Source organism: Budorcas taxicolor, chromosome 6 (assembly GCF_023091745.1).
Source record: "Budorcas taxicolor isolate Tak-1 chromosome 6, Takin1.1, whole genome shotgun sequence".
Taxonomy (NCBI): Eukaryota; Metazoa; Chordata; class Mammalia; order Artiodactyla; family Bovidae; genus Budorcas; species Budorcas taxicolor.
In genome coordinates this window covers 85,331,460-85,357,464 of record NC_068915.1, presented here as the reverse complement: position 1 = coordinate 85,357,464, position 26,005 = coordinate 85,331,460, and the positions used below count along the sequence as shown (strand labels likewise).

General features: G+C 36.0%; 1 protein-coding gene across 1 annotated transcript; it reads left to right on the top strand.

The window, feature by feature from the left end:
- Window positions 1-253: 253 nt before the first annotated feature.
- Window positions 254-20,530, top strand: SULT1B1 (sulfotransferase family 1B member 1). The gene is made up of 7 exons (XM_052642136.1): window positions 254-401; window positions 677-805; window positions 3,386-3,483; window positions 12,334-12,460; window positions 13,081-13,175; window positions 16,752-16,932; window positions 20,418-20,530. Exons 1-7 carry the CDS (start codon window positions 254-256, stop codon window positions 20,528-20,530), a joined length of 891 nt encoding a protein of 296 aa, XP_052498096.1.
- The last annotated feature ends 5,475 nt before the right edge of the window (window positions 20,531-26,005 follow it).

The window sequence follows — 26,005 nt, the reverse complement described above, 5'->3', positions numbered from 1 at the left end:
ATTTCTTTCCCAGGCTTCCATTCCACTAAAGACCTTTGATCTGCTTGTCACTAAGCCAGCTGCTGCTCTTGCAATCTACTGCTGAACAACCATAAAAATGCCCTTTGTATTTAGATCTCTTGTTCTCTCTGTGTTAAAGGCCAGTTTTACTCTGTCAAATTGCTGTGTCTTAATAACTTTAGTTACTCAGCTTCTTAGTTTAATTCTCTCTTTTCTCCACATGCATTAGGTATTTGTATAATCTGGAACAAAGATGACTTCTTCAAAAGATGTCCTGAGAAAAAATCTGAAGCTAATCCATGGCTGTCCCATCACCTATGCTTTTGCAAACAACTGGGAAAAGATTGAACAGTTCCAAAGCAGACCAGATGACATCGTGATAGTCACTTACCCCAAATCAGGTGAGTTCTGTGACCTGACAATGCAGGCCTAACTTCAACTTTTGTTTCCTGAAAATTAGCTTCTGTACAAAATTGGTAATATATGAAATAAAATTAGTATTCTTAACAGTCAGTCTAGTCCCCTATTTTGATTATATGAAAATAGACATTTGGGGCATAGAAGGGGAAATTCGACAGAGTTAATTTTCTAAGAGAATATATTAAGATGGCAGGCTTCCAACAGGGAACTTCCCCCACATTCGGGTGAAGGTTAAGAAAATGTTCTTTTGACACAGGTACCACTTGGATCAGTGAAATTGTGGACATGGTTCTACATGATGGGGATGTTGAAAAATGTAAGCGAGATGTTATAACTGCTAAAGTTCCAATGTTGGAACTGGCTTTTCCTGGACTAAGGACTTCAGGTAATTTTAAATGACCCAGGAATTATAATTTTATAGCAACATATTAGTATCATATTAGTTACTGTATTTTGTGATTTCCATTCAAGAAAAATTGAGTGTATTTGGTAACATGAAATAGAAGCATGCAAGTAGAACAGTAACCAAGGTATACAGAGAAACTCTAGTTTAGTCCATCGCATGCACATCCAGGTATAATAACTAAAGATAAAAGAATTTTGTTATCGAAAACGACTAGAAATCTCACTGATAAAAAAGTTTCTTACCTTTTACTGAGTTCTGTTGTATAAAATTTATTAGACTAATTTTTCAATTTAGAACATTATTGTAATTAAATAAACGTGTGAGTATGCTCAGTCACTTCAGGCATGTCCGACTCTTTGTGACCCCATGGACTGTAGCCCACTCGGCTCCTCTGTCCAGAGGATTCTCCAGGCAAGAATACTGGAGTGGGTTACCATGACCTCCTCCAGGGGATCTCCCTGACCCAGGGGTCAAACCCACATTTCTTGCATCTCCTGCACTGCAGGTGGATTCTTTTAGTGCTGAACCACTGAGGAAGTTTCAACTAAATAAGTACCAATGCCTTTTAAAATAAAAAAAAAAAATATTAATAAATTTGGCAGTATATGAGTATCCTATATTTTATATTTTATTGTTTAAACACTCTTGGCTCAGATGGTTAAGCACCTGTCTGCAACGCAAGAGACCTCGGTTCGATCCCTGGGTTGGGAAGATCACCTGGAGAAGGAAATGGCAGCCCATTCCACTATTCTTGCCTGGAAAATCCCACGGATGGAAGAGACTGGTAGATGACAGTCCATGGGGTTGCAAAGAGTCAGACATGACTGAGCAACTCCATTTCCATATTTTATTGGCAGCCCTATAAGGCTGTTTATAATTTCTCCTATTTAGCCCGGCATTGTTTTCCTAAAGCAGCTTAAGTTCTTTTTTCTTAATCACTGAATTTCTTGGTGGCCAACTGTAGTGTAAAACCTAACAATTTGGTTTCGTATTTTTCTTTTTCATAATCCAAGTACCTGACATATGCTTTGATTGCCAATGAAGCATCAATTTCAAAGAGGCAATTATTTTAAAGAAAGTGATTGCTAATAAATCTTTTTTTTTTTCTTCCTGTGGTTTAAATTTCTGCTTTTATGTTTTAAATTCACCACTAAAGAGTGAGCACTTAAAACCCTAGGCCTCCCACCCCAGAATAAAATAAAAGCAGAACCCCGGGCCCACTCACTCTCTCTCCACCAATGACCTTGCTGTGTGGCACCAGGTGTGCTATATAATTTCCAGGTCCTGTAAGTAACAAAACTTTATTTTTTAAATAAATAAATTTTATAAATTAATTTCTTAACTTAGATCCTTGCTGTAATTAAATAAAGAAGTACCAATTCTTAAAATACAAAATTTATTTTTAATATGATTCATTTTTCATTGCACAAATTTTATTGAGTATTTCTAAAGAATTAAGCACTAATCTATGGACTAGATATAAAATGATAAGTAAACTGGATTTTCTGTCCCCAATGAGCTTACAATAATATTGTGACATTAAATAAGTAAATAAACTTGTGAATACTGTTAGTTTAACATATCCAGAGGTAGGGCTCTATGAAAGGGACCATGATGGAGACCTAAAGCTTTGTACACAGCTAGAGGAAGCATATTTCAAGAAGATGAAGGAGTACATATGGTGGCCTAGATGCAGAAAAGAGCTGGGTGGTAGTCTGGGGACTAAAAAAAAATCACCACCACCAAAAATTAACAACAATGAAAGATAGGAAAGGTGAGATTTAAAACAATTGAAGACTAGACAGGGACAGATCATGCAAGCCTTATAATTCTTAGGAACGTTCAGTGAACTAAGAGAGAATCAGCAGACTAGGGTGTCCTATAGGCAAGTGAGAAGGATTTGAAAGAAAGTGTTGGCTCTCGAATGCTGCTAGAAACATGGTATAAGAAGGCACTATTATGGTGGTGAATGTGTCTATCAGTGTAAAGAGAAGAATTCATATTCTCTCCTCTGCTAGAACTCATTACTTCTACAGTTAGACAAGAATCAACTGAAAAGGTGTTCTTTCTGTGTGGTTGTCTGAAGTCAGCAAGAAAATGGATAAGGCTTGCAACTAAAGGATCATTCTGGGACAAATAACCAAAATGAGTGCAGAATGAGTTGAGATTCCAGAACCATAGAAAAATATTAAATGAAAAAGTGATAGAATCAAAGTAATAAGGAACAGGGGAATCAGATAACTGACGAGAGATGAGGGTAGGGTGGAGAACCAGTCTGTGAAGCATCACCAGAGAGGGAGTAGGTGAGATACACCTACTCAGGAGAGTAAACTGGCACTCAGATTTATTCTGGAACCTGAATGTGCAGATTCCCAACATTCATATTTATGTGTGTAGGAGGATCCTTTAAAGGACCTTGCATGGCAAAATAATCACAAGACAGAAAAGGCTGAGAAGTCTTTTGGTGAAGTTAGGAGACAGAATGAAGCAACAGGTTCATTTTGTATATACATAGTATATACATATATCCACCTATATAACCAAACTAAATTTCCTCAGGTTTAGAACAACTGGAGAAGAATCCATCACCCCGGGTTGTGAAAACACATCTGCCAATTGATCTCATTCCTAAATCTTTCTGGGAAAACAGCTGCAAGGTATACTCTAAACAGCAAGTCAGTTTTTAACATGTCTTTTAACTCTTTCTCACTCACATAGTAAAGTGATTGCTCAAATGCTTTGTTCACCTGTTACCATAAGAACTGAGCTATATAAGAAAGTGTTTAAATTTTTAAAAACACAGTATGTTTTAGCCTAAACATACATACTCAAATTTTCCAGAATTATGTAGGAACAGAATCCTTGTCTCAGCACAATATTGCTACTACTCTTTCCCAGCTGTCCTCAATAGTCTGACTTTCTCTGAAAACTCAACATAAAGTTGTCAATTCTTATATGTTTGGTAAAATTTTTCAGTGAGACATCTGAGCCTGGGTATTTGCTTTTGGGAAACTTTTAAATTGGAAACTTTTTGCCCCCCAATATTTTGAAGCTATTCAGATTATCTATCTGGCATTTACTAGTTTGTCACATGTTGGAATCTAAGTTGTTAAATTCTAAGTTGTTTAACTTTGTAATGAAAAATTGTTGGGAGCAGGAACTGCATGCCTGGCTGTCCAGGTGCCCGTGGGAGCTCACAGTGCACTGGGGCTGGGACTGGCTGGGCAGAGCACACAGGCATGGAGACCTGCACAAAGGCTTGCTCCTGGGCTACTGCACTCTCAGGCTCTGCCTTGGAGGAGGAAAGAGGCTCAGAAAGATCAAGTGGATTCCTCAAGGCGACACAGCAAGTAAAATGCAGTGCTTAGCTCAGAGCTCAAGTATTTCTGACAGTTGACCCCCCCGGCCATGCATTCTTGATTTCATGGAGATTTTCGACCATGATGTCAAACTTGGGAGAAATGGTTTGACTCCAGGGCCACAGGGGTCAGAATGAGTACCTTGTGAAAGGCTGAAATGGAGTCTCCTCTACGAAGAAGGACAAGCTTGGTCTCTGATGCCACAGTGGTGAGCAGTTAATTAAAGTAGCTCATTTTCAAATGAAGCTAAGTGGACAGAAAAGACCAAGCTCTGAGCCTTTAGAGTGGGAACACTGACTCCAAGACCAGAGATTACCAGAAAAATAACCCTAGGGAGTATCAAATAGTGAGAAATCACACAAAGGAAACCACTTGAATCCAAGACCCAGCATCATCCATCCACCAGTAGCACCTTGTGCAGGACACCTCATCTAAACAACAAACAAAACAAAATTACAAACCCAGTCATCAGCAGACAGGATTACCACCTCACTCAGCCTTGGCCATCAGGAAAAATGAACAAACAAAAACTCAGCACAAATCTCACCCTATATGAAGTTTACACAAACCACTGGACCAACCTTAGGAGGGCAGAAACCAAAAGGAAGAAAGAATTCAACCTTGACGCCTGGGAAAAGGAGACCTCAAACACAATAAGCAAAAACAAAAAATGAAAAGGCAGAGAAATACTACAGAAATGAAGGAACAAACTAGAAACACAGAAGTCAAAAAAAAAAAAAAAAAAAGAAGAGGAAATAGGTAAACTATCTGAAAGAGAATTCAGAATAATGATAGTAAAGATGATCAAAAACCTTGAAAACAAAACAGAGAAAATGCAAGAATCAATTAACAAAGACCTAGAAGAATTAAAGAATAAACATACAAACAGCAAAATTATTGAAATTAAGAATACTCTAGAAGGATTCAATAGCAGAATATCTGAAGCAAAAGAAGGAATCAGTGAGCTGGAGATAAAATGGTGAAAATAACTTCTGAAGAGCAGATATAGTAAAAAGAATAAAAAGAACTGAGGATATTTGTCATGTACCTTAATAAGCAAAATCAGACAAATATTTTTCCCATTAATTGAGGGCATGAAATCTGCAGCTACAAAATGTGTTTGTGTTTAAAAAAAAAAAAAGAACTGAGGATAGTCTCAGAGACCTCTGGGACAATATCAAACACACCAACATTCGGATTATAGATGTCCCAGAAGAAGAAGAATAAAAGAAAGGATATAAGAAAATGTTTGAAGAGATTATAGCTGAAAATTTCCCCAACATGGAAAAGGGAATAGTCAATCAAGTTCAAGAGGCACAAACCCAAGGAGAAACATGCCAAGACACATACTAATCAAACTAACAAAGACTAAACGCAAAGAAAGAAAAAGATAGTGCTAAGTTGTGTCTGACTCTCATGATCCCATGAACTGTAGCCTGCCAGGCTCCTCTGTCCATGTAATTCTCCAGGCAAGAATACTAGAATGGGTTGCCATTTACTTCCCCAGGGGAACTTTCTGACCCAGGAATTAAACTCAAGTCTCCCACATTGCAGGCAGATGCTTTACCAATTAAGCTATGAGGGAAGTTTCAAACACACACACACACAAAAGAATATTAAAAGCAGCAAGAGAAAAGCAACAGGTAACATACAAAGGAAACCCCAAAGACTTAACAGCTGATCTTTCAGCAGAAACTCTTCAGGCCAGAAGGGAATGGCAGGATATATTTGAAGAACTGAAAGGGAAAAGTCTACAACCAAGATTACTGTACCCAGCAAGGATCTCATTCAAAATTGATGGAGAAATAAAAAGCTTTTCAGACAGGCAAAAGTTAAGAGAATTCAGTACCACCAAACCAGCTTTATAACAAATGTTAAAGGGACTTATGTAGTCAAGAAATACAAGAGAAGAAAAAAGATCTACAAAATCAACCCTAAACAATTAAGAAAATGGCAATAAGAACATATATATCAATAATTACTTTAAGGGTAAATGGATTAAATGCTCCAAACAAAAGACACAGACTGGCTGAATGGATACAAAAAGAAGACCCATATATATGCTATCTATAAGAAACACACTTCAGACTTTGAGACACATATAGACTGAAAGTAAGAGGATGGAACAATATATTCCATGCAAATGGGAAGCAAAAGACAGCTGGAGTAGCAATCCTCATATCAAATGAAATAGACCTTAAAATAAAGAAGATTGCAAGAGATAAGGAAGGACACTACATAGTGATCAAGGGATCAATCCAAGGGGAAGACATAATTATCATAAATATCTATGTACCCAACAAAGGAGCACCTCAATACATAAGACCAACATTAGCAGACAAAAAAGGAGAAATTGACAGCAACACAATAATAGTAGGAAAGTTTAACATGCCATTCACATCAATGGACAGATCATCAAAACAGAAAATTAATAAGGAAACACAAGTCTTAAATAACACATTAGATGAGATGGACCTCAGTGATACCTTCAGGACATTCCATCCAAATGCAGAAGAATACACCTTCTTCTCAAGTGCACATGGAACATTCTCCAGGATAGACCACATCTTGGGTCACAAATCAAACCTCAGTAAAATTAAGAGAATTGAAATTGTATCAAGCATCTTCTCTGACCACAATGCTATCAGACTACATATCAATTACAAGAAAAAACTACAAGAAGCACGAACACTTGGAGATTAAACAACATGTTTCTAAATAAACAACAGGTTACTAAAGAAATAAAAAAATTTCTAGAAACAAATGACAATGAAAATACAACTCAAAACCTATGGGATGGAGCAAAAGCAATTCTAAGAGGGAATTTTATAACAATACAATTGTACCTCAAGAAACAAGAAGAACACAGAACAGACAATCTAACTTTACACCTAAAACAACTGGAAAAAGAAAAACAATAACAACAAAAATTAGTAGAATGAAAGAAATCATAAAGATTAGAGCAAATATAAGTGAAAAAACACATGAAACAATAGTAAAGATTAATAAAATTAAAGCTGGTTCTTTGAGAAGATAAACAAAATTGACAAACCTTTTAGCTAGACTCATCAAGTCAAAAAGAGAGAAGAATCAAACCAACAAAATTAGAAATTAAAAAGGAGAGGTTTCAACAGACAATGCAGAAATACAAAGGATTATAAGAGACTATTATGAACAACAATATGACAATAAAACAGATAACCTGGAAGAAATGGACAGTTTCTTAGAAAAGTTCAATCTTCCAAGACTGAACCAAGAAGAAACAGAAATTATAAACAACTCAATTATAAGCACTGAATTTGAAGCTGTGATTAAAAAAAAAATTCCCTAAAAACAAAAGCCCAGGACCAGATGGCATCACAAGAGAATTTTATCAAACATTTAGAGCAGAGCTAATGCCTATCCTTTTAAAATTCTTTCAGATAATTTCAGAGAAAGGAACACTTCCAAACTCATCCTACAAGGCCACCATCACCCTGATACCAAAACAAGGTAAAGACAACACACAAAAAGAAAATTACAGGCCAATATCACTGATGAACATGGATGTAAAAATCCTCAACAAAATTTTAGCAAACAGAACTCAGCAACATATCAAAAAGCTCATATACCATGATCAAATTGTGTTTATTCCAGGGCTGCAAGGATTAAATCAATCAATGTGATACACCATATTAACAAATTGAAAGATAAAAATCATAATATAATCTCAATAGAGGCAGAAAAAGCCTTTGACAAAATTCAGCACCTATTTATGATTAAAACTCTTCGAAAATGGGCATAAAAGGAACCCATCTCAACAAATAAAGGCTATATATGATAAACTTACAGCAAATATTATTCTCCGTGGTGAAAAACTGAAAGCATTCCCCCTAAGATCAGAAATAAGACAAGGGTGTTCACCTTTGCCACTGTTATTCAACATAGTTCTGGAAGTCCTAGCTACAGCAATCAGAGAAGAAAAAGAAATAAAAGGAATCCAGATTAGAAAAGAAGAAGTAAAGCTCTCACTGTTTGCAGATGACATGATACTGTACATAGAATAGACAACGCTAAAGATAGTATTAGAAAATTACTAGAGCTAATCAGTGAATTGAGCAATGTTGCAGGATACAAAAATCACTTGCATTTCTATATACTAACAATGAAAAACCAGAAAGAGAAATTAAGAAATCAATCCCATTCACCATTGCAACAAAAAGAATTAAATATCTTGGAATAAACTAACCTAAGGAGACAAAAGAACTGTACACAGAAAATTATAAGACACTAATGAAAGAAGTCAAAGATGACATAAACAGATGGAAGGATATTCCCTGATCCTGGGTAGGAAGAATCAATATTGTGAAAATGACTGTAGTACCAAATGCAATCTACAATCCCTATCAAATTACCAATGGAGTTTTTCACAGAACAAGAACAAAAAATTTCACGATTCATATGCAAACACAAAAGACCCTGAATAGCTAAAGCAGTCTTGAGAAAGAAAAATGGAGCTGGAGGAATCAACCTTCCTGACTTCAGATTATATTACAAAGCTACAGTCATCAAGACAGTATGGTACTAGCACAAAAACAGAAGTATAGACCAATGGAATAAGATTGAAAGCCAGAAATAAACCCATGCACCTACACGTACCTTATTTTTGACAAAGGAGGCAGGAATATACAATGGGGCAATGACAGGCTCTCCAATAAATGGTGCTGGGAAAACTAGACAGCTACATGTAAAAGAATGAAATTAGAAAACTTCTAACACCATACACAAAGAAAAACTCAAAATGGATTAAAGACCTAAATGTAAGACCAGAAACTATAAAACTTTAGGAGGAAATTATAGGCAGAACACTTGATGATGTAAGTCAAAGCAGATCCTCTGTGACCCACCTCCTAGAGTAATGGAAATAAACATAAAAGTAAACAAATGGGACCTGATTAAACTTAAAAGCTTTTGCACAGAAAAGGAAACTATAAACAAGGTGAAAGATCACCCTCAGAGCTGGAGAAAATAATAGCAAATGAAACAACTGACAAAGGATTAATTTCCAAAATATATAAGCAGCTCATACAACTCAATACCAGAAAAACACACAACCCAATCAAAAAGTGGGAAAAAGACCTAAACAGAAATTACTCCAAAGAAGACATACAGATGAATAACAAACAGTGAAAAGATGCTCAACATCACTCATTATTAGAGAAATACAAATCAAAACTATAATGAGATATCACTTTACACTGGTCAGAAAGGCCATCATCAAGATGTCTACAAACAATAAATGCTGGAGAGAGTGTGGAAAAAACAGAGCATTCTTGCACTGTTGGTGAGAATGTAAATTGATACAACCACTATGGAAGATGGTATGGAGATTCCTTAAAAAACTGAGAATAAAACCACCATATGACCCAGCAGTCCCACTTCTAGGCATATACGCTGAGAAAACCAAAATTGAAAGAGATCCATGTATCCCAGAACTATTTACAATAGCTAGAACATGGAAGCAACCTAGAGGTCCATTGACAGATGAATGGATAAAGAAATTGTAGTACATATACATGATGGAATATTATTACTCAGCTATAAAAAGTCAGTTCTAATGAGCTCGATGAACCTAGGACCTATTATAAAGAGTGAAGTAAGTCAGAAAGAGAAAGATAAATAACATATTTTAACACATATATACTGAATCCAAAAAAATGGTACTGAAGAATTTATTTACAGGGCAGAGAAACAGACATAGAGAATAGACTTATGGACATGGAGGGAGGAGAGGAGAGGGTGAGATGTATGGAAAGAGTAACATGGAAACTTACATTGTCATATATAAAATAGATAGCCAATGGGAATTTGCTGTATGGCTCAGGAAACTCAAAAAGGGGCTCTGTATCAACCTGGAGGGGTGGGAGGGGTAGGGAGATGGGAGGGAGGTTCAAAAGGGAGGGGATATATGTATACCTATGGGTGTACAAAAAAGATCTTCACCACCAAGATAATCACGATGATGTGATCACTCACCTAGAGCCAGACATCTTGGAATGCGAGGTCAAATGGGCCTTAGGAAGCATTGCTATGAACAAAGCTGGTGGAGGTGATGGAATTCCACTTGAGCTATTTCAAATCCTGAAAGATGATGCTGTGAAAGTGCTGCATTAAATATACCAGCAAATTTGGAAAACTTAGCAGTGGCCACAGGACTGGAAAAGGCCAGTTTTCATTCCAATCCCAAAGAAAGGCAATGCCAAAGAATGCTCAAACTACCGTACAATTGCACTCATCTCACACGCTAGTAAAGTAATGCTCAAAATTCTCCAAGCCAGGCTTCAGCAATACATGAACTGCAAACTTCCAGATGTTCAAGCTGGATTTAGAAAAGGCAGAGGAACCAGAGATCAAATTGCCAGCGTCTGCTGGATCATAGAAAAAGCAAGATAGTTCCAGAAAAACATCTATTTCTGGTTTACTGACTATGCCAAAGCCTGTGTTTGGATCACAATAAACTTCTGGAAAATTCTGAAAGAGATGGGAATACCAGACCACCTGACTTGCCTCTTGAGAAACCTATATGTAGGTCAGGAAGCAACAGTTAGAACTGGACATGGAACAACAGACTGGTTCCAAATCCGGAAAGGCGTATGTCAAGGCTGCATATTGTCACCCTGCTTATTTAAATTATATGCAGAGTACATCATCAGAAATGCTGGGTTGGAAGAAGCACAAGCTGGAATCAAGTTTGCTGGGAGAAATATCAATAACCTCAGATATGCAGATGACACCACCCTTATGGCAGAAAGTGAAGAGGAACTAAAGAGCCTCTTGATGAAAGTGAAAGAGGAGAGTGAAAAAGTTGGCTTAAAGCTCAGCATTCAGAAAACTAAGATCACGGCATCTGGTCCCATCACTTCATGGCAAATAGATGGGGAAACAGTGGAAACAGTGTCAGACTTTATTTTGGGGGGCTCCAGAATCACTGCAGATGGTGATTGCAGCTATGAAATTAAAAGACACTTACTCCTTGGAAGGAAGGTTATGACCAACCTAGACAGCATATTGAAATGCAGAGATAGTACTTTGCCAACAAAGGTCTGTCTAGTCAAGGCTATGGTTTTTCCAGTGGTCATGTATGGATGTGAGAGTGGGACCGTGAAGAAAGCTGAGTGCCGAAGAATTGATGCTTTTGAACTGTGGTGTTGGAGAAGACTCTTGAGAGTCCCTTGGACTGCAAGGAGATCCAACCAGTCCATCCTAAAGGAGATCAGTCCTGGATGTTCATTGGAAGTACTGATGCTGAAGCTGAAACTCCAATACTTTGGCCACCTCATGCGAAGAGTTGACTCATTGGAAAAGACTTTGATGCTGGGAGGGATTGGGGGTAGGAGGAGAAGGGGATGACAGAGGATGAGGTGGCTGGATGGCATCACCGACTCAATACACATGAGCTTGAGTGAACTCCGGGAGTTGGTGATGGACAGGGAGGCCTGGCGTGCTGTGATTCATGGGGTCACAAAGAGTCGAACATGACTGAGTGACTGAACTGAACTGAACTGATGGCTGATTCTGGAGAAGGAAATGGCAACCCAGTCCAGTATCCTTGCCTGGAAAATCTCATGGATAGAGTAGCCTGGTGAGCTGCAGTCCATGGGGTTGCAAAGAGTCGGGCACGACTGAGCGACTAACACTTACTTACTTATGGCTGAGGTTTGACAGAAAACAGCAAAATTCTGTAAAGAAATTATCCTTCAGTAAAAAGTAAATTAAAAAAAAAAAGAAAAGTTGTTAAAAATACTCCCTCCTTATTCTTTAACAGACTTTATTTTCTACAGTGATTTTATTTTTAAAGAATTTTAGACTGATAGCAAAATTGAAAGGAAGTTAGAGATTTTCCACATATCTTTTGCACCTGCACATCCAAAGACTTCTCATTATCAGTAACTTATGTCCTTTCTATTTTGTCAGACTTGTTAGATATTTAGCAATTTTGTTGATTTTCTAAAAAAAGAACCAAGTTTTTCTTTTCTATTAATTTTGTTAATATTTCACTGTTTTTAATTTCATGGATTTCAGATCTGTTGTTTTACATGCCTACTGTAAGTTACTTTTTTTCTTAAATGAAATATTATGCATTTGATTTTCTTCATCTTCCCCCTACAGATCATTTATTTGGCTCGAAATGCAAAGGATGTTGCCGTCTCATTTTACCACTTTGACTTAATGAATAATTTGCAGCCTCTTCCTGGAACCTGGGGAGAATATCTAGAGAAATTCTTGACTGGAAATGGTAGGATGGCCTTAGCTAAAAATTAAGGTCACTAAAAATTATTTTTAATAATATTAACCATTACAAGTATGAATTTCCCTTTCAAAACACTTCTTTTTTTCAAATTAGTAACAAGTACATTCAAAAATCATTTCAAATTAAATCAAATACATTTAATATTTGCTATGACATTCAATATATAAACCTGGTATTAAACATCAGCTTAATGAAAATATTCTCAAATCTCTTTTCAGTCGATAAAAACCCATTCTCAGTTCCTACTCACAACAGAAATTTATTTGTCCAAATCGTTAGTTAAATACATTTACAGTAGTTAGATAAACAAGTGATATAAGTACTTCATAAAAGAATAGTTTTCTTCTGCATGTGGCCAAGTGTAACCTATTGGAGGTCAATGTATTTACATTTGAAATGTTTCTTTTGCAATTAATATATTTAGAAATCTGAAATTTGTGCATCCATAAGTAGTGGATTATATATACTTGTTTATATAGACTTTATAGTTTCAGTTCCTTGATTACTAAATTCCACAAAATATTTGTATAATTTGACTTATTTTTCACAAACAAACCTTCAGTTTGATAAATGTTTATGGAAATAAGCTATTTCTCTGGTTTTAGTGGCCTATGGTTCCTGGTTTAATCATGTTAAAAGTTGGTGGAAGAAAAAGGAAGAACACCCGATACTTTTCTTATTCTATGAAGATATGAAAGAGGTAAAATAGTAGAAATACATTATAGAAAATTCCTCAACTACATCCTGGAGCAAAAGGATTAATAGTTTTTTCAATTCATCTATGGAGTTCAAATGATATAATTGCTTTGCCTATTTTCCATGTCTGTTTACCCAGATCTTGCTAAGATCTTTAATGAATCTAATTGTGAAATCAGTGACATTTTAATCCTCTTATCCTTTTTAATCACTGTGTTTCTCTTGAACACCTTTCTTTTCAAATTTGTCTCCTTCATTTAATGGGTTATCATTCTGTCATGGTTTTCCTGTGAATCTCTATCATTTAGTCATCATTTTTTTGAACTCTTTTTTATAGATTGATGATCATATCTATTCCCACTGTTGCCAAGACTATGTGCTAATTACCCACCAAAAACTCCATTTTAATTTCTAACCTGAATTCAGATCCTTGTTTTTCTTAAAATGACCCCCAAATTTAACATGTTGAAAATTAAACTCCTCTTGCTTCTCTCTCTTTCCAAAAGGTAATCCTTTTCTTTTATTCTGTCTTTTGGTTAATGGTGTTTGGTTGTTCATTCATTGTTGAAAGTTTGAAAGTAAATTGTCCTCATTGACTTTCACGTAGTGAATACGGTTCCATTTTCTCCTGAACATCCCATTGGTTCACATGCCCTACCTATTATATCTTAAGTGTGCCCCTCTCTTTTACATTCTTCCTAACTGTTAGTTCAGGGATTCATAAAGATTTTTCTAGTCTACCATATGAACTAGTATTAGCCTAAATACGATTGCAAAGTTCCAGGCCTATCCTCAGGCTATTTTATTTCATTAGCAAATACACACATGCACACACATACACACACACACAAACATGGAAACGAAGCTTATCTAGTTGTAAAAGCATGAACATGCAAATAACGATATCTTGTGGAATTTCAGATTCTTGATAGAAGGCATATCTACCTTTCTTGTAACTGCATCCACAGTACTTACAACACCTACCACATATATAGGTGCTCATGGCCACTTATTGTATGCATAAGTGATTGCTTGAATGAATGAATGAGTAGTGGTTGCAAACATTTGTGTGGTGTGTGTTAGTTGCTTAGTCGTGTCCAACTCTCTGCAACCCCATAGCCTGTAGGCCACCAAGCCTACATGGGATTCTCTGTCCATGGGATTCTCCAGGCGAGAACACTGGAGTAGGTTGCCATTTCCTTCTCCAAAAAGAACTATAGAAAGAAAGTGAAGTTGCTCAGTCATGTCTGACTCTTTGCGACCCCATGGACTGTAACCTCCCACGCTCCTCCAGCCATAGAATTTTCCAGGCAAGAGTACTGGAGTGGGTTGCCACTGGAGTGGGCTGGACAGGACTAAGTGAGGAACACTTTCACTTTTTTTTTTTTTTTGATCCTACTCAGCACAGAAACCTTACCTTATGTAAAATCTCTCTTGTTGCATATATTTCTGAGAAACTCTCAGGGCATTTCTCATATCTTATCAATAAGAGTCCTTTTCTACTCTGCCCAGGCTCCCACTCTCTATCACACTTACTTGTAGCTCATAGAGAATCTGCGATCTAAACATTACCATTGCCCCTTTATGACAATTTGCTGGCAATACAATACACAGCTGTAAAACTAGAGTGGTTTTATGAAACCACTTTTAAAAAGTGGTGCTCTCCCTTGGGTGCTTGATTAATCAGAATTAAGTTATAAGTTTTTCATAAGACAGAAAATTGTCTTTCTGTGCCAAGTATTTTCTTTTTACTTTCTGGAGACCAAAGTGGAACTTATTCACTTTATGAAGAGAGCAAATTTAACTTCTGGATGTAGTTCTTTTTCTCCATAGGATAAACAAAATAATACATTTCCTAGGTTGAGCTGGTATCCAAATTCTGAGTCAGACATCATGCTGCTCCCCACATTACACTCTTGTGTCAAATATTTCTGTCCTTATTCACTGAAAATGCCTTTTTCAGATCAATTTATGCATACTGATTTATGGTCTGGCCTAATCAGTTCTATAAGAATATCCTGATATTTTGAATCCCACTCAAACTTACTATACATTAAACTTGTTAGACAACATTTTTTCCTATCATGGTTATATTTTAGACAATGTTATAGAAATGGTTTTCATATAAAAACAATAATATGACAAAATTATAAGTATAGACCAAGAATAAAATTCAGAGAGAAGTCTAGTAATTTACATCAAGTTTATGAATGTCTGCATCAATTCTCAAACTCTCAATCAATGAGGTGAAAAAGAAGTAGAAGCTAGCACTCTCTGCTTTAACTTCTACTTGTCTATAAATTAGCATCATCATTGATACTTTGGCAGTGTCCAAATTATTCTTCAAACACTACAAATATGTAACAGAAATTGCTCTATATTTGTTTGTCTGTCCATATGTTTTTTTTCTGTTTTCAATACTAACTTTTCTCTTAATCTTTTCTCCACTATCATCATTTCTGACATTTAAGTCATGCTAACCCCTGGCACCCCATTAGTAGCCATCTCAGTGTTCTATTGTCAAGGTCTGATACATAAAATATTGTCAGAACTTCCATTATAGGAAACTCTTTACCAAAACATAAACGTGCAAACACATTCAATACACATACACACACACACACTCAACACACACAGAGTTAATAGGACACATTATTAAAGAGTTGTGTCCCTACTACATAACAGATACAATCCAAATCCTTCAGCAGGACATCCAATGATGTTCTAAATTTTATCCCAATTCATCTTTACTGCCTTGTAGCCTCTCTCACTCCTATGAACAACTCAACCCCAACTCCAACCGCTTTTCTTTTTTCTCACTTGAACACAGTGAGTTGATGCTTCCAAGAGTTATATTTTCTTTACTGGAAATTTACTCTCCAACTGCTCAGGAGACTGCATCTTGGTAAACTCTGACACATCTTTCTAAATTAAGCTTAAATGTTATTCCCTTCAAAATCTTTCTAGACATATCTATATAGATTTTTGCTTAGCTTCCTAAAAAGTTACAGATATTAAGTTAATGCCATTAGAATTTGAAAAAATTATTTATTTCTCAGATTTTTTTTCTTCTTACTCTCAATGACTAATGAATAATTTGGGTCCTGATATCTTTGCAACTTCACTGGAGTTTGTTTTTAATAATGTACATCCAAGCAAGATTTCATCAGTGTTTATAAATTTTAAAAATATCTTCAGTTTTTCCTGAGTTTATTACATTATTTTTTTATTAAATTTTATTATTCTAAACAAGATACCAATTTGGAGGAGTAACAGAAAAATAAAGACAGAAGAAATAAAGATACTGGGTCCCTAAAACAGTCAGTTTTCAAATTTAACTGCAAATTGGGCTTAAAATTTTTGCTACAATCTGTTTTACTAAATACTATTAATAATTATGTTAAAGTTTATTATTATTGTACTTTGAATGAAAAATAAGACTTAGAATAAGCAAAATATTTCCACACTACCTTTACTAAACATAAATTATTGATCTTTTTTCATTTTCATGATTTTTTCACACTATTTTAATGATTTATTATTTACCATTTTCTTGGGTGTATCTCTACCCTATTGATAGAATCCAAAGCAAGAAATCAAGAAGGTTATTCAATTTCTAGAGAAAAACCTGGATGATGAGATCTTGGATAAGATAATCCATCACACATCATTTGAAATGATGAAGGACAACCCTCTAGTGAATTATACACATCTACCAAGTGAAGTGATGGACCACAGCAAGTCCTCATTTATGCGCAAAGGTTACTATTTTCTGAGTTTATTTTTCCTTTCTGCTTTCTTATGAATTGCTCTGAAATGAAGGTGAGCTTTGTAACCTCTGCCCAGTTATTTAGCCAGTTTGGGACTCAATTTTTTCATCTGCAAAATAAGGTCACTAAAAATATGTACCATAAAAGTCGCTGAGTTAGATTAGAAATTATTAAATGGAATAATGCATGTAGACCTGTTATTGGAACACCTTGAGTACCTAATAATCTTTCTCCCTTTCTTTACAACCCTGCAAAATGGGAATGGTTTTGTTACTTCTGATGTGAGTCATTCTGTATTTTTTTATTCCTAAAACTTAAAACTTTGTTTAAATTGGCACAGACCTCCTCCTTCCTCCCAGTAATAAATTAATGTTAGTCAGTGCAGTACCATCTTCTCCATAGACTCATTATTATTAGAAAGCAGTGGTCATTTTGTTAAGCAGGATTCACAAAGAGAAAGGGCATGTGGGAAGTTTTTGTTCCCTAAAAATACTATCTGAATTATGTTAACAGTAAACATGGAATCTAAATGTAACTTAAGATAACAATACAGAAATATGACATTCACTGTCAAAATACAGCTCTATTTCAATTAAGTCAAGTACTATAAATTGTGGGTTATTATATGTGGTTTGGGTCAAAAATGTGTTATTATCTTAAATATGAGAATTTATCCACCTAGTCATGTCACCCTATCTTTTCAATATTCTTTATTGAACATGTGGATTAAGACCCTCGATTCTGAAAGTATTATATGATTACAGAATTTTCTAACACATTTTTCTCTGTACCTTAGTGTACACCTAGTGTTTTCAAACTATGGTTTTTTTTTTTAAATTTTCAAAACACTACTTAAAAGGTAAGCTCTAGTATAAGAGGTCAAGGCTAATTTTTCATTGTAAATGGTGCGTTACAAGTTTGAACAAATAAGACTGATGTAATACAGCGCACAACAACAACACACACACACGTGTTTTCCTGGTGGAAGAAACAGAGACCAAAAAAAACAAACAACAACAAACCCTTATTAATTAAATAAGGCAAATTTTCGTTATACCAGATCATTGAATGTAACTTCCAAGAGAGCTTTTCCCCTAGTCAAAAAAATTGATGCCATTGAATGATATCTCATTAGGGTATAGAAATAACCTCAGTATCTGGATTCCACCGTTTCTACAACTTCAAAGGAAGAGAGTCCACAAGAAAGATACTCTTTCCACCCGAGTAGTGAAGGACACAACTTTTGTGGTCAGATTGCTCTGGGATTTATCCAGGCTATGCCATTCCCTGAACCTTTGACATTGCATACACTAATAAATCTGCCAAAGTTCTGGTTACATCACTGATAAAAAGGAGAAAAGAATAACATCTGAAGCACAAGCTTTGGGGAAGGATTTTCATGGAAGATATGTAAGGTTACACTGCATTTTTTTCTGGCCAAAAGTGATATACCCAAAAGTAGCAAGTCATATTATCTTGCAGTTTAGTATGTTCTTATCTAATATAACATTTATTTGTTTATTCATGCATTCAATAACACTTAAAAGATACCTTTTATTTGTTAGTTAATATTTGAGAAAAGGTCTTCATGAATAGCTATATGCAGATCATATTTTCTAGAATGTAAATAACACATATATGCTCAAGAAGCTCATACTGTAATGCAAAAGAATGGATATTGGAAAATTCTGAAAAGTGAAGTATGAACAAAGGGCTAAGAACAGTTTTGAAGGATTCCACTCTGGATAATCAAGGTCATAGTTTGGTCACACAATATTAATGATGATAGGGAGATGATAAAGGGCAATGTTTATGCTTATGTCCCAAACTGCTACAAAACAGGAAATCCTGGGATTTGGCCAGAATTTATCTTATCAAAGATTTTTTATACTTCCTCACTCTTGTGAAGCAAATGTGTTTGTGTATAGAATATTTATACTCAAAATAGAAGATTATTAGAATGCTTTATATATCTCTTTATTGTTTAAATCTACACTTCCTCTTTTCAACTATCCCAATTATGAACTATCCTCACAAACATTCCAGAAAACTATCAACTTCTGGTGAAAATAGAATAAAGTATAATAACCAATTTTGTCTATGGGGATGTCTCTTGTTAAAATGATTTAAAATCTTCATGAGGCCATCATGGTTTAATAAGACTTGCAGTTCAATATGGTTGTATTTATCTATTTTTAAATTTTACTTATTTTTGGTTGCTCTGAGTCCTCATTGCTGCACATGGGCTTTCTCCAGTTTTGGCAACTGGGGGCTACTCTCTAGTTGTGCAGTACAGGCTTCTCTTTGTGGTGGCTTCTCTTGTTGCAGACGAGAGGCTCTAGGGCATGTGGGCTCAGTAGTTGTGGCATCCAGGCTCAGTAGTTGCACTCAAAGGCTCTAGAGCATGAAGTCAGTAGTTGTGGTGCATGGGCTTAGCTGCCCAATGGCATGTGGGATCTTCCTGGGTCAGGGACAGAACCCATGTGCCCTTGATTGGCAGGCAGATTCTTAACCACTGGACCACCAGGGAAGTTTAATTAAATTAAATTAAGTTAAATAAATTGCAAAATTAATGTTTTCCTCCAAACACATCAGCAGTACATTAAAAATTTATTTTTCAAACAAATATTTTTAAGCATCCAAGAATAAAAGATTAAATGTAAATTTATATCCCAATAGTTTCACTTCTATAAAAATTGTTCAGTGATTTTATCTTTTGATTTTAATGCTATTTTTCTCCCCTAAAATTAAAATAAGATGTATCTAGTGAGTTCAGGGAACACAAGAATCATCCAAATATCCTAACATCCTCATTTATTATTTCTGGGAAAAGATATTTATCAACTTTCTGTTTCACAGTTTGACTATACTCATGACCAGTTCTTTGTACAGTTTCCAAAAGCAACTCATCAAAGACAGTAAAATATTCCCTGACCATTGACTCAGTGACCAGTGGTAACCCTATGATCTGGGACAATTAGAAACACTAAAATAATCTCTTTCAGGAAATTATTGTACAGCTGCAAATTTAGACAAGAAAACTAATCCTTCTTATAATGTTTCTTTAAAACCAGAGTCTGTTTAATTATGAACATGTCAAAGAGTTAGTTGTTCAATTGTGTCCAACTCTTTGTGACCCCATGGACTGTAGTCCACCTCTGCCCATGGAATTCTCCAGGCAAGAATACTGGAGTGGGTAGCCATTCCCTTCTCCAGGGGGTCTTCCTGACCCAGGAATCAAACCTGGGTCTCCTGCATTGCAAGCAGATTCTTTATCATCTCAGTCAGCATAGAAGCCTATTTATTTATATATAGATGGCAGTAATTACCAATAAAAAAAGAAATGAATTTTAAAGTATTTAAACAGAGAGGCTTCCTTTAAACTCTTTCAGTCTTTCATTTTGGTACACAATGGCTTTTCCTTCATAAAGAAAATATTTTATTCTTTCATATGTTTTCTTATTTGTAATTTTTAGGGATTGCAGGTGACTGGAAGAATTATTTCACAGTGGCCCAAAATGAGAAATTTGATGCCATTTATAAGAAGGAAATGTCTGAGACTGAACTTCAGTTCCGTACAGAGATTTGAGGAACCTAAATTGAAAATGTGAAGAAAGAAGTCTGATCTGCAATTTGGTGAAATAAGGACAGTTAGGATTTAATTTGGACAATTGAATGGTTTTATAAAGAAAAAAAAAAGTGCTTCTAAGCTTTGATTTTTCAATCTGGTTAATCATTCACTCTGAGAGTCCCTAAAACTAGGACAAACTGTCACCTTTTCATAAACTATTCCTTCCTTTTCGTTGTGGTTTAAAATTAAGTTCTAGTCCCTACTAACATGGCTCAAGAAATGCTGCTCTAACACTGGTACTGTGTTTCCTAGCTCTGCCCCAATTTCCCTTTCCTGAAAATTTGACCCAGAACACTTTGTGCCATTACTGTCTGTCTTCAGGATTTCAAGCTGTTCCCTGAGTCATAGCTCATCTGGCCTTGCCTCCATTGGAATTACACGGTTCATGTCTCAGATAGTATGGTTCAGGTTTTGGAAATGTTGTTTCTATACCTAATTTCTGTTTATCCAAATTCCTAAATTCTGAGTATGTAATTTTCAAGTCTCCAAGGATGAAAGATCATCTTTAGTCTCCCTATGGCTATTCCCTGGGAATAGGAGCTCTGCTCTGAGCACCTAAGCTGAGGACAGGAACTTACTTCCTATGGAGAGTCCTTCCAGAATTCAACAGCTTCCTGTGATTCCTGAGAATTTCCTATTGCCATGATATGGTAACATTTGGGAGCATCTTGGTTTCTTCATCTTGTATCTGAACAGATGTAGATCCCTTAATAATAGTTTCAATATTTCATATACAATCTGGTGCCTACAAGAGATTCTCTAGGCTGAATCTCCACTACACTTTCCCAGCCCAATGTCTTTTCTACCCATTTTTCTACTCTTAGGTCTATCTGTTGGTCTCTTTGATGGATTTTTCCTTGGAATATAAGTCTTTCAGTAAACATGTATAAGTTTTAAGGTAAACATTTGTAAGAGATGTCTCATTACAAGAGATCTCTTATATCTAAGAGATATATTAGCATTCTTTTATTTTTAATTGAACATATTTGATTTACAATATTATGTTGGTTTCAGAAGTACAGCATTGTGAGTCAGTTGTTTTTAATAGACTGTACCCTGTTTAAAGCTATTACAAAATAAAGACTATGTCTCTCTGTGCTGTACAATACAACCTTGTTTATTTATTTTACACATCGTAGTTTGTATAGCTTAAATACATACCATTATTTTGTCTGTCCATACCTCCCTCTCCTGGTAACCACTAGTTTGTTCTCTATATCTCTGAATATGTTTCTGTTGTATTATAGTCATTTGTTTTACTTTATAAATCCCACTCAGGAGGGATAACATAGAGTATGTGTCTTTCTTTGTCTAACTCATTTCACTAAGCATAATGCTCTCTAAGTGTATTTACACTATTGCAAATGTCAGAATTTCATTGTTTCTCTGACTCAGTACTATTCCACGTGCATATTTATCCACTCATCGTCTTATTTACACATTCATCAGTGGAAGGACACAGGTTGTATCCACATCTCATGTATTATAAATGCTGCTATGAACATTAGGGTGCATGTATCTTTCAAATTCGTGTTTTCATTTTCTTTGGATTTATACCCAACAGTGGGATTGCTGGATCACATGGGCCTTCTATCTTTAGTTTTTTAAGGAACCTCTATACTGTTTATTGACTATGCCAAAGCCTTTGACTGTGTGGATCACAATAAACTGTGGAAAATTCTGAAAGAGATGGGAATACCAGACCACCTGACCTGCCTCTTGAGAAACTTATATGCAGGTCAGGAAGCAACAGTTAGAACTGGACATGGAACAACAGACTGGTTCCAAATAGGAAAAGGAGTACGTCAAGCTATACATTGTCACCCTGCTTATTTAACTTCTTTGCAGAGTACAGCATGAGAAATGCTGGGCTGGAAAAGCGCAAGCTGGAATCAAGATTGCCGGGAGAAATATCAATAACCTCAGATATGCAGATGACAACACCCTTATGGCAGAAAGTGAAGAAGAACTAAAAAGCCTCCTGATGAAAGTGAAAGAAGAGAGTGAAAAAGTTGGCTTAAAGCTCAACATTCAGAAAACTAAGATCATGGCATCTGGTCCCATCACTTCATGGCAAATAGATAGGGAAATAGTGGAAACAGTGTCAGGCTTTTTGAGGGGGGCTCCAAAATCATTGCAGATGGTGATTGCAGCCATGAAATTAAAAGACGCTTACTCTTTGGAAGAAAAGTTATGACCCACCTAGAAAGCATATTGAACAGCAGAGACATTACTTTGCCAACAAAGGTCTGTCTAGTCAAGGCTATGGTTTTTCCAGTGGTCATGTATGGATGTGAGAGTTGGACTGTGAAGAAGGCTGAGTGCTGAAGAATTGATGCTTTTGAACTGTGGTGTTGGAGAAGAATCTTGAGGGTCCTTTGGACTGCAAGGAGATCCAACCAGTCCATTCTGAAGGAGATCAGCCCTGGGTTTTCTCTGGAGGGAATGATGCTGAAGGTGAAACTCCAGTACTTTGGCCATCTCATGTGAAGAGTTAACTCATTGGAAAAGACTGATGCTGGGAGGGATTGGAGGCAGGAGGAGAAGGGGACGACAGAGGATGAGATGGCTGGATGGCATCACTGACTCAATGGATGTGAGTCTGAGTGAACTCTGGGAGTTGGTGATGGACAGGGAGGCCTGGCATGCTGCGATTCATGGGGTCGCAAAGAGTCTGACATGACTGAGTGACTGAACTGAACTGAACTGATATTGTTTTTCATAGAGTCTGTGCCAGTTTATTTTCCTACCTACAGTGTGTACTAAGGTTCCCTTTTCTCCTCATACTCATCAAAACTCGTTATTTCTAGTCTTTTAAATGATAGCCTTTCTGACAAGTGTGAGATAATATCTTCTTGTGTTTTTTATTTGTGTCTCTATTCTTTGGAAGGAATGATGCTAAAGCTGAAACTCCAGTACTTTGGCCACCTCATGTGAAGAGCTGACTCATTGGAAAAGACTCTGATGCTGGGAGGGATTGGGGGCAGGAGGAAAAGGGGACAACAGAGGGTGAGATGGCTGGATGGCATCACTGACTCGATGGACGTGAATTTGAGTGAACTCCGGGAGTTGGTGATGGACAGGGAGGCCTGGTGTACTGTAATTCATGGGGTTGCAAAGAGTTGGACATGACTGAGTGACTGAAATGAACTGAACTGATCTGATGATTAGCAATGTTGAACTTTAAAAAATCTTTTTATTATTTATTTATGCATTATTATTTTTTTTAATTTTGGCTGCTCTGGGTTTTAAATCTTGATTGCTGTGCTTGGTTGTGCTTTTTGTTACAGCATACAGACAGCATACAGACTTTCTCTAGTTGTGGTGCATGGGCTTTGTTTCTTCCTGGCATGTGGGATATTAGTTTTCTGACCAAGGATCAAACCTGAGTAACTTGTACTAGAAAGCAGATTCTTTGCCCCTGGATTACCAAGGACATACCTGCTGAGCTTTTTTTTTTTTTCCTGTTGGAAATCAATATATCTTTTTTGGAAAAATGTCTATTCAGGTCTTCTGCCATTTTTGATTCAGTTTTTTTTTTAATTTTTTATTTTTTATTGAGTTGTATCTGTGTGTATATTTTGTATATTAATCCCTTATTGGTCATATAATTTGGAAGTGTTTTCTCCCATCCTCCCAGTAGGTTGTCTTTTCATTTTATCTACACTTTCCTTTGCTGTACAAATTTTTTTAAGTTTAATTAGGTCCCATTTACCCATTTTTGTTTCTTTTGCCTTAGGAGACAGAACCAAAGATATCAGTATATATACAACTTCTATGGGTTCTGTTTTCTTCTAGGAGTTTTATGGTTTCAGATCTTACATTTAAGTCTTTAATCCATTTTTATTTTATTTTTGTATAAGGTGTTAGAAAATGTTCTATTTTTTCTCTTTTACATATAATTGTCCAGTTTCCACAGAATATGTTATTGAAGACACTGCCTTTTCTCTTGTATATTCTTGCTTCCTTTGACACAGATTAATTGACCATAAGTGCCTGGATTTATTTATGAGCTCTTTATTTTTTTCCATTGGACCATGTGTCTGATTCTGTGTCAGTACCATGTTGTTTAAATTACTGTAACTGTGTGAAGTTAAGTGTTGGTCACTCAGTCATGTCAGACTCTTTGCTACCCCATGGACTGCAGCCCACCAGGCTCCTCTGTCCATGGAGTTTTTCAGGCAAGGATGCTGGAGTGGGTAGCTAGTTCCTTCTGCAGGGGATCTTCCTGACCCAGGGATCAAACTGGGGTCTACGGGAAGATCCCCTGGAGAAAGAATAGGCTACTCACTCCAGTACTCTTAGGCTTCCCTTGTGGCTAACTGGTAAAGAATCTGCCTGCAATGCAGGAGATCTGGGTTCCACCCCTGGGTTGGGAAGATCCCCTGGAGAAGGGAAAGGCTACCCATTCCAGTATTCTGGCCTGGAGAATTCCATGGACTAGTCCATGGGGTTACGAAGAGTGGGACACAACTGAGCGACTTTCACTGTAACTTTGTAGGGTAGCCTGAAATCAGGGAGCATGAAATTTTCAGTTTGTTCTTGTTTTCTCTCAAGGTTACTTTGGCAATTCAGAGTCTTTTGGGGTTCCATACATATTTTAGGATTATTTCTTCTATTTCTATGAAAAATGTTTTGAGTATTTTGTTAGGAATTCCATTAAAACTCTAGATTGCTTTGGGTAGTATGGACTTTTTAATATTAATTCTTCCAATCCAAGAACACAAGCTATATCTCCCTTCTTTTTTTCAAATATAACAATTGTGCTTTTTTTAACTTTTCATTTAAAACACTTTTAGATTTGAATTTTTGTAAAAACAGTACAGAAGGCCTCACAGCTGGACACCTCACATTGTTTCCTCTATAATTAATATCTTGTATTAATATAACATACTTATCACAATAAATGAACACATACTGATATTATTAACTAAAATCCAAATATTGTTTAGATTTACTTGATTATTCTCTAATATTAGTTTTCTTTATCAGGCTACTATTCAGGGCATCACATTGCATTTAATTGTTGTGTCTTCTTAGGTGTCTCTTAGATATGAAAAGCTTCTTAGAATTTCTCTGTATTTGATGACCTTAATAGTTTTGAGAAGTACTGATTAGCTATTTTGTGGAATGTCCCTCTATTGGGAATTATATAATATTTTCCCCGTGATTATACTGAGATAATATTTTGGGAAAAAAAAACCATAGATTTATTACTGTTACCATTCATACCACATCACATCAAGAATGTATAGTAACTATATGACTTATCAGTGTTGGTCACCTGACTGAAGTAGTGTTTATCAGTACTTTCCACTGCAAAGTTACTCTTTTTTTTTCTCCCTTTTTATATTGTACACTTTGGAAGAAAATCACAGTCTGTAGCTCACACTTAATAAGCAGGAAGTAACACTTTATCTACTAAAAAGTGAA